This window comes from Pinus tabuliformis, chromosome Q (genome assembly GCF_031772625.1).
Source record: "Pinus tabuliformis cultivar Carrire ecotype Pingquan chromosome Q, CPIR1, whole genome shotgun sequence".
In the NCBI taxonomy this organism is placed as follows: domain Eukaryota; kingdom Viridiplantae; phylum Streptophyta; class Pinopsida; order Pinales; family Pinaceae; genus Pinus; species Pinus tabuliformis.
Window position 1 is genome coordinate 632,705,866 of NC_142296.1, and position 10,258 is coordinate 632,716,123.

Genomic DNA, 10,258 nt, shown 5'->3' on the forward strand with positions numbered 1-10,258 from the left:
TCACAATTTAGCTTTACAGGCCCTGCTTGCTTGTTGAAGATGGTTGATTGCCACTCGAAATTAATTTCCTCGAATGGGACAAACAGTAACCCCCTCCTTTACTTGCCGGTACCCTTGATTCATCTTCTTCTTCGTCTGAGGGCTTTGTTTCCTGTATCCTGAATTTTTAACATATATGTATATAAAACAATTTAGTTGGCATAAACTTATTAAACTTTCAGCTCATATTTGGTAGAAATGTCGATCCATAAAGAGCATAGAAACCGCTGGGTATACTAAATGTCATTTCCCTGGTAATAGAAACAAACTCACAGAGGTCCAAAGATCAAATCTCATGAATACCCCAGCCATGTAAAAAGTGTAAAAGTTGGAGTTCAGAGCTCCCCATAGTTCAAGCAAAAGCAATTAGCTATCCATTAAACACAAAAATGCATCGTCTAGCATCGATTCCAAATTAGCTTATAAATCAAATGACTCGAGCTTTTTTCAACAAAAAAAGACTGGCAAGACACGGCATCTTTTCCAAATTGGCATCTTTTCCAAATTGGCTTCAAATAAAATGGTCTTAACAACTAAATTGAATTTGAAGAAATCAAGAATATATTCAATTCATGTCAAACAGTTGCAGAAAGAAATAGCGAGCCTACGTAGAGGCTCTGTCATCCGATCAAAACTGTCAAGGTTGATATCAACTCAATTTGACGACCGTCTCCTTCCTCTGAGATACAATTACTGAATGCGAATGCAGAGTCCTAACGTGCTTGGATGGAGTCGAATTGCATACCTCCAGAAGTATAAAAGCTAAAGAACAATAGTGGAGCAATGTTTAGTACAGTGGAATTAATACTTACAATAAATAGGAACCTCAGTTTGCAATGGCAAACTATATGTACAAGAAAGATTCTCCTCAAACAGCACTGCATATGTTGACAGATAGCAAAAGGATGTTGTACTGTGGCATCCATTTTACAATGTCCAAATTCATTTTCCCCTGTATGCTATTAAACCTCCAAAGAAAATAAGCATCAAAAGATTCCTAACAGAACAAACACGCTGTTCCCTCAGAAAAATCTAATATATTCACACAGAGTCTGCTCCTTCAGCTGCTTGTCTTGCCAGATATCTCTCTCTTCGTACCTTCTACAACATAGAAATAATTTATTAACCTCTGAATAAATAACAGTTACATGAACTTCAAGAAACAATCTAAGGTACAGAGAATGAGCAGCACAACAAAGTCTCATTGAAAAATTACCGTCATTCAATCCGTGGAAAGAGCTTTGAAAGCAAATAATACTCAAAAGAACAAAATCCTTACCCATTCATCTAGGACGCCTTCTGTAGGACCAGGAGGTTTTGCAGCCTTGTCATCTACAGGATTCTTGCGTGCTTCGTTATCAGCTTCTGCTTCTGCTATACGCTTCTTCAATTTCTCCAGCTCCTTGTAGAAACAACCAACATTTCAGGGCTTTAGAGTGACAAAAATAAATGTAAAACCAATTTAATTTGAATGACTTGAATAAAAAATGAGCCCATCTTGTGAAAAGCCATAAATTATACCTTGGATGGGCGTTGTGGATCAAGAAATACAACACGCAATACTTTCTCCACTGCCAGTGACTCCTTATTCTCGTCAAACTTCAGATCAAGACAATGAATGTTTCAGTTTTGATGACAAAAGAATAAACATTTCATTTTCAGTGCCTTAAATCCACAGAAAGAACAAAATAATTATTATTTAACATATTCTACTTTTACAAAGGGATAAAACAGTGATCCAACTTCACAGATTCTAAGTACATCTTAGAAAATATCAAAATTATAATAATAATAAATGCCAAAACCACAGTTTACGTAAGCTTCTACCAATATTAAAAAATCTAGAATCCACACAAAAGAGCTATTCTTAAATCAATCAGAATAGGGCACTCAGAAAATTAAAGATAAAGAAATTTAATGAATGTCCCAGTCATGACAAGAATGGCTAATTATGGTTGAAAGGTATAGTAACAGTATGTTCCTGCTGAATCAAAAGGGTTGGAAGCAGTGGACATTGGTTCTCAGAGTTTCTAAAATAGTACTCCACTTACCAGTTCCGGAGTAAATTCAACGCCCTCTCTTACTTTCAAGCTCACAATTTTGAATTTATCCTTCGTCTTCTTCCTTTCCTGAGAGTTTTCTGGCTGCTCTACAAATTTTACAACTGCACCAAATTATCATCACTGTCAGAAAACCTCTTTTAGAAGCCACAGATAACATTCAAACATAGCATTGATTTAATTAAAAAAAGGGTACTGTTCAGATGCATGCTCCCAAGTACCAGCTCAGAAAGTAAAACTAAGTATTTCATAGCACCAGGACTTGTATTTTACCAGTTGTAGTTATGGACTCTTTTGGACCAAGGATACCATTTGGAGGTTTCATAAAACAGCTTTTGGGAGCATTTGTCTGGAACTGCAAGCATCATTCAAAAACATTTAGTAACAGAGCAAAACAATAGGCAACTTCCTTTGAATGAGATTTGGATGGATTGACAACGTATACATAACTTCCTAAATCCCATTGAACTCTTCTGGCATGATACGAAGCTTAACTTAAGGCTAATCATACTTACTTTAAAGGCTACAGACGATCTGCTGACATTCCTTATCTTCACAACGCTGGAAGCTTGCTTTCCAGGTTCATCTGTACAACGATAAAAATGGCTTCAGGTTTCAAGTCAAAATAAGAACTACAAGAAGACTACACGAGCTATCAATACGCGCCCCTAGTTTCGTGGGACTTAAAACCTAAGAAAGCAATCAGTTTCCCCTAATTCTCGTAAACTTCTTTTCAGATTTGGCAATGCTTGATCCGGTATCTATTAATGTAGCGTACACTTATTCTGAAAACGAAAATGATAGAAAAGAAAGAGCACTGATGCAAGTTAAAAAACATTGAATTTGAGTCCATTCCCGATCAAAATCGTCATTGATACTCGATCTTACTTACAGATCTCTTTTCTGTTTTTGATTCTAATAGTTAATGAACTTCTCGTGGTCTCCTGCCAACAAGCTACCTACCATGGATGGGAATAAAATGCATTGAACCACAAACATCGTTGTCGAATAAATTACTCCTATACAAATTGGGGTTTCATAAACCAAAACTTACACATGAAGAAGAGTTTTCTGTCTGGATCAAGTCGGAGGCGGCGCCTGGTTAACAGCGACGCTTTTGCAGATGCTAATAAAGATTGCCCATTCTGAACAGGGGGACGCCGAGTGCTGTGATTCTCAGATACATCCTGACGCCCTTCCGCAGGTTTTTTTTGCCACCACGGCAATGCACAGAGTCTGCACCCTGTTAAAGTTCCATTTTCCGAGCTCGGACTCGGACCAGACTCAACGGCAGCGGCCATGCTGAATGCGATCTACAAACTCTTGAGCTTTGAAACTCTTCCCTACCTTAAATTTCAGCTCGTGTACCACTTTGTAGCCAAACAGGTACTAAAAGATACAAATAAACACGCCGAGAATTCAAACCGCCGTGGATCATGCCTTGCACGGCTTTAGGCCTAACATTTCCAGTTTTATATGATACTCTCCACGAAACTCGTGATCCATTGTTTTAAAAAAATTCAGGCTAGTTGCTTCAACAATAACCGCTAAAAAGTCATGAACACGCTTGAAAATTGCTGTCCATATGCTCCTCGTGGATATTTGACCGTAAATCAATATTTCCCTAACCCCTAATAAGGACAAATTGATTTGCCTGTTTTTAACTTCAATTTCCAAGAAAAAAACGCCAGAAATTGGATTATTCAAAACAAATTTAGATTCAAAAATATTTTGTTTAGAAAGCGTGGCTCAAAATCACTTCGAAAATTTGCCAAACTAGTGAATTTTCACCATTATTTTCACCATTATTTTCCTGTACATCTTCGAAACCTAAAAATTCGGCTTCAAACTTAAATTTGCAAATTCGGTAGACTCTGTGTTGGTAGAGCTAAATAATTCAGTCAAATCCACCATTGAACCTCAGAAAATTCAGTAAACACACCAAATCAGCCTTCTCGGGGCAGAACTCACCGTTTGACGCGATTAAAAACATCAAAGCGCACCAGCAAAGATGTCGAAGGGTTTCGCCGTATGAAATTTACACAGGAAATGTCGAGTTAACGAGTATATTGACTTGAAGAAGAACTGTCCCGGCTCCAAATCTTTAATTCCGGGCAAGAATCCGTGCCAATTTCCAGTTCTGAACCTCGCCTTGATTCAAGAAAACAGCTCAACTCTGATAACTCAGCGGACTTCAATGATATTCCAAACCATCATATTGGTTTTTCCACATAACAATCCACAATGTTTTAATATAAAATAAATAAATGTCTATGTTATAATATATAAATAAATAAATGTTTAAGTGGAGTCAACTCAAAAGCTTTTATTATCTCCCCCACCTGATTCCATTAGGCATATGCCCACTAAAAGTCGCCTTTAGCAAAAGGCGTTTAAAGGCTTTGTCTGTTCCCAGCCATATTTATCTTAGATTTGGTTGCCCCTAATTTAGCCTCTAATTTAGGGGGACTCGCGTATTTGTTTATCCTCCTTTTAGCGGACTCGCTTTCACAATCATTACCACCAATGCCATGTCTCCCCGCAATGACGTGTGGGAGTGAAAACCATTGAGGGGCGATAAGCTCTGGGTTTCCTCTGGTGGTTAGCAACTTGTGGTTTGTAAGTGATAGAAATAATTAAATGTTTTTCATTTCACTTTAATCGATAACATTCTCTTTAAAGGTGGATGTTTATACGTAACACGAGAATGTCCCAACTTTTGTGAACATTCTAGATCTTAACCCCTCAGCCCCATTCTATTTTAAATGCTCACTGAAATGATTGTGAGGTAGATTCTCCTAGTGGGAAATGTAGATGTATAACTGTAATGTATTTTTAATTATTATACAAATATTAGAACATTAATCAAACTTTGTGTTAATTTTTGTGTTAATTGTTAAGAAAAATATATGTTTTTATATATGGGTAGGTAAAATAGATTGTGATAGGATGTTATGTTACGATATTTTATGATGTAAAGTTATCGGTTTTAAATTTTTTGGGTAAAAATTTAGCTAGATACAATCTCAAGTGATTTTGACAGTTTAGATACCTTTAAATCACTACTACTTAAACTACAAGTTAATCGTAGTAAAAACACAACTAAATATTCACAAAAACTTACAAGCAAAAAATATGTAACTTAAATATATTTTTGTTAAATTATTTTAAATACCATTGTTATGAATATTTGATATTTTAGCTTAAGGTGGGTAAAATAGATGGTGAGAGGATGTTATGTTACAATATTTCATGGTGTAAAGTTATAGATTTTAAATTTCCTGAATAAAAATCTAACCATATATAATCCCAGATGATTTTGACAATTTAGATACCCTTAAATCACTGCTACTCAAACTACAAATTAATCGTGATAAAAACATAACTCAACATTAAAAAAACTTACAAATAAAAAATACATAACTTAAATATATTTTTGTTAAATTATTTAAAATATTATTATTATCAATATAATTATCTTTTTATCAATTAAATATATATAAATAATATATAATAAATCAATCAATCATAAAATTTATGACTTTAAATATTTTAAAATATTTTTTATAAAATTAAAATTACTTATTTCTCCTCATTTTGAATATATATTATTAAATAATTTTATATAAAAACAAATATCATATATTATTCGAATATATTTATATAAATAATATATATCATAATTATGAGTGATATACATCATGTTTTGCTTTTCAAAATAGTTTATACAACATTTTAAATACAATCCCCTCTCCCTTTTAACATGTCATGTCATCTCATCTTTTTCTACTTTATTTGTTATATGTTTTATTTTAAATAGTTGAATATGTCATCCCTGACATTTTTAGTTGATGTTTTATATAAAATGGTTAACAAGAAAAGTGATATATTGTGCAGATGTATAAGAATAAAATCTAATATTTTTTTAATTTAATTATTAAATATTTTTTTTACTTTTAAGATATTTTTTATTTTATACTTAAGGGTTAATAAAGAGATATTTATGTTCTTAAAAATGCTATATATATGAGACAATTATTATTAGCAAAGTGACTCAATAATATTGCTCAAGGAAAAAAGGTAAACTTTCACATTTGCCATGTCTCTAGGTCTTAAGATCTTAACATGTTTCTTTATGTATAAAAAAGACAATCTCTTTCCCAATTAAAAGTAGTTTTAAATTTTATTCCAAAATTAAAAACAATTTCAACTAAATAATATCTATAAAAAAAATCAATATCACCTGTAATTATTCTTTGACATAAAAAATGACATATTACATAAATATATGTATCATTAATAAATAATCGGATTTAAGATATATAACATTTGGTTTCTTAGAATAATCTAGATCACTCTAAAATATTTTATTTCTTCTCATTTCCCTCTTAAATATGCTCTAAAATCTCATATCTTCTATTTTCCTTCTTAAAGCAGCTTTATTTCAAATATGAAAGGATTTTGACTTTCTAGTTGTGATCATTTTTCCTTTGTTACTTGATTAGAAATGTTTAACCAAAAAAAAGTTAAGGTTGACCTAATATGCATGATTTATATTTAAAATATTATTGTGGTTAAATAAAGTTGCTTTTTTATTTTTCGTTTTTTAATTTATATATAAATAAGTGGAAAAAATTGTTATTAATAACTTTGAATAAATAAAAATTTATCATGTTTGATGTCATTATTGTCATATTTTTTTTTCTACAGATGATGTCATCCTTATACCTTACACCATTTACAATATTCAAACTTCATGAAAAATAATTCACATAAATAAACAAATAATTTCAAAAAACATTAATTCCATAGCTTTTAATGTTTTCAAAAGATAGTAGATACCACCAAATTTTATAAATTATATATATAGATATAGATATATATGGCATGTTGTTTATTGCATTGACATTTAGATATGTATCACATTTTTAAATTCCAAATCAATAAGGTTATGTTGCTTTAACCTTTTTGCAGAGAATGTGAGTATTCTCATCTTCTATATCATGATGTTTATTGTAAGATTAACCTTTTCCATAAAGTTGTGTGGTTGATTCTACCATATAAATATGAGATTTGGTAGGTAGAATTTTAAAACAAAATGAATTTATTTTATATTTTAGGCTTTTACAACGTAGTATATCAATATTAAATATTTCTAGATTTAATATGTTTGAGAAGTTGACATTGACATTCCAAACTTACAATATGTAATTTATTTTTAAGATAAAAAAAATTAAGTTAAGGAAAAAACAATATCAACAAAATGGGCATGTGCTGAGACATATTATTCTCATTAGATCTAAAAAATAACCCCTCATTACCCTCTTATCACCTTCTTATCACTTGGATATTGTGTCAAATTATCACTTTCTTGTATGCATTGTATTTCCTCCCTGATTGTAACTTTGGTAAGTTATTGTAACATTCTCTCATTCTTTCAGCTAAATATTTCTATTGATATTCTTCATATATAATGCTACAAAGGTTATGACTATTTTGCACTCTTTTGTCTCAAGTATTAATAATCTTAAGCTATTCAATGTCTCTATTTTAATCTTAAATTTCTAGAAAAAAACCATAAAATACTCATGAATGAGAATGTAAAAAAATTCTAAAACATACTTTTTGGATTTATATATATAACCATTATTATTATATTTTTCTCCAAATTAAAAATATTTCTATCATCTATCTCAACTATCATAAATATTATCTCTTCTATCATCTTTGCTCTTAGTCTCATGCAATTTTATTTTTTACTCACAAAAATAATATTAATCATGTTCAAATATCACAAAATTAATATGCAAATCATTGAGAATTTTTTTTTTAAACCTTATTCAAATTTTCAAAATTTAGATCATACTCAAAATATAAATTTATTAGACTGCATGATATGACTTCTTAAGCAGTTCTGGAGTATACCTTTAAACTAATTTTGTTTGGCTAAGAGCTCGTCTTCCTTGGACCTAAGGAAATAGGTTAACGACCCAAGAACCCGGCATGCCTCCTTTACAAACTACCAACAGATTATTTCAGGTGGTGTGATTTTTTTTGAATAACCGTGATGAATCACCCTGCATTCACTGTTAACAACTAGATATAACTTTCCTCACTATTATTGAAATATAATAAATTTTCCCACATATAAAAAAATACTAAACTTCTATTAAAATCAAGTGGAAATCCAATTTGGTTCATATGACTTACTTCTTTACCTCAAATGTTAAAATCATTTCATGTGACTCAAATGAAGCAAGGTGATATTATATCTCTATTGGTAGACATTAATGATAAGTATGAGGTCATCCACCATAGAATGAATGGTAGGTCCCCAGAAGCATCCGATTTGGAGAGCGATGTGATGGCTGCACCTAATACTCATTATCTCTAAAGATTCGTACAATATTTTATCTTTCTGCTTTATTGTTTTATTCTGCTAAACATCTTGGCTCATATCAAAGATTAGAATGCCCCGAGAGAGATATATATATATAAATAAATAAATAACTTCTTTATATATTTGTTATTCGTTGTACAGATAAGTTTATAATATTTTTTATTATATTTAAATTTTGTATAAAACCATAGATGTAAAGTTAGAACCCCAATTTTAATAACAAAAAACAAGGCTTTAACAAACACGTGAAAATCGCCATTTTCCTCATTTAAATCATAATACATTTTAATTTTCTCATTTAAATCATAATACACTTTAATCATGTACTTAAATAATTAACCTAAAAGAAATTTAATAATTATATTGAAATTTAAAAATAAAATTAAAATAATTAAAAAAATTAAAGATGAGAATATTGGTAAAATTTCGGTAAATTTATTCTAAACTTCAAAATTACAGAGTTGGTGATAGGACTTGCTATTTCAAAGCTAATAATAAAATTTACTTTTTTATTGTAAAAATATTTAGTGAGCACACCTATTCGTATATATTGGATTTATAAAATTCTTCTATATTAGATATTATAGAATTCAAGTAAGATTTGAGAATAAAAGATAACTATTTGAATTTGAGGTTCAATGGATTCCAGCAAGCTAATGAAAATGATTCAATGCACTGAGTACAAATATATGTGTGATAAGGTTTAGTATTTGTTTAATATTATTGTGTAATATTTAATTTTGTTATTGAAAATTTTTAGTATTAGATAGAAATTTAACATTTAATATTATGATATAAGAGGTTATATTTTAGGATATATTATATTTAATAATAAATTTTATTATTAATGAATATATCAAAAATATTAAATAGAAATTTTTTTTGTCATTTAAATTAATATTTTAACAGGGAAGGAAATTAATATTTTAGTTTGAAATTTAATAACAATGATATTGAATGGGTGGAATTGTCATTCTTAAATATAAAATTACACAATTTAATTGTAGTAGGGTATTTCTAGGACTTTGATTATAATGAAAATAACATTTTTGTTGTTAGGAAATTACAATTTTGGCAAAGATTGTATATTTGTATTCTAGTTATGATATATCTATGTTGAAAAGAAGGTGTGCTTTTTTAGATTTTTTCTATTACAAATATCATGTATTTCTTTAAGATTTAATTAAAAAGAATACATTTATTAAGTTATTAATATTTTATAAATGTGGATTTTTAATTATTTACATGGTTTTGGTCAAATCTTGATCTTTGATGTTAAAATTGAATTTTTTCTTACATATGTGAATTCAACACCGTAAAAAACTCCTTATAATTCAAACTCTTGATTCTAACCAATCCCTACCACAAATTAGACTAGAAAATATAACTCACTTCCAACTCCAAAATTTAAACTTTTGTGAAATATTTTATTATAATTACTTTTTTCTTACATCTATGTTCTAAATTTATCTCAATTCACTAGCCATTTAACTTTTATGACTCAATTAATGATAACAATCGATGATGATAGTGATAATAATAATAATAACAACAAACACTGAGATTTATTTTTTATACTTTGTACAATGTTTTAAGTTCATAATAATTTTATAAAAATTATAATAAATAATATAATTTTAATAAGATAATTTAAACTTATATCCCTATAAATAATAAATGCTCAAAATTAAAGTAGTTGTAAGTGAATTAGAGCCTACAAAAGATCAATTACTATAAGGCCACAGTGCCTCCAACTATG

The 10,258-nt window shown here is 29.7% G+C and overlaps 1 protein-coding gene across 2 annotated transcripts; it reads right to left on the reverse strand.

The window, feature by feature from the left end:
- Positions 1 to 577: 577 nt before the first annotated feature.
- Positions 578 to 4,343, reverse strand: LOC149221056 (vesicle-associated protein 4-1-like). 2 transcript variants are annotated; one of them, XM_089384988.1, is made up of 8 exons: positions 4,071 to 4,343; positions 3,154 to 3,730; positions 2,615 to 2,685; positions 2,373 to 2,454; positions 2,091 to 2,203; positions 1,561 to 1,638; positions 1,319 to 1,441; positions 578 to 1,140 (listed from the first exon to the last, which is right to left on the reverse strand). In XM_089384988.1, the coding sequence occupies exons 2-8, from the start codon at positions 3,398 to 3,400 to the stop codon at positions 1,081 to 1,083; spliced, it is 774 nt and encodes a 257-aa protein (XP_089241114.1). In that variant the 5' UTR covers positions 3,401 to 3,730; positions 4,071 to 4,343; the 3' UTR covers positions 578 to 1,080. The 2 variants fall into 2 exon arrangements, with proteins under 2 accessions (XP_089241114.1, XP_089241113.1); XM_089384987.1 differs by having other exon boundaries at positions 3,154 to 3,763.
- Positions 4,344 to 10,258: the final 5,915 nt, after the last annotated feature.

Bases quoted from the DNA above. Each gene is read 5' to 3' on its own strand.
- LOC149221056 (XM_089384988.1), bottom strand. From the start codon at position 3,400: ATGGCCGCTGCCGTTGAGTCTGGTCCGAGTCCGAGCTCGGAAAATGGA. The intron at 2,204-2,372 runs GTAAAATACAAG...AATTTGGTGCAG, and splicing joins AGAGTCCATAACTACAACTG to TTGTAAAATTTGTAGAGCAG. The intron at 1,442-1,560 runs GTATAATTTATG...TGTTTCTACAAG, and splicing joins ATCCACAACGCCCATCCAAG to GAGCTGGAGAAATTGAAGAA.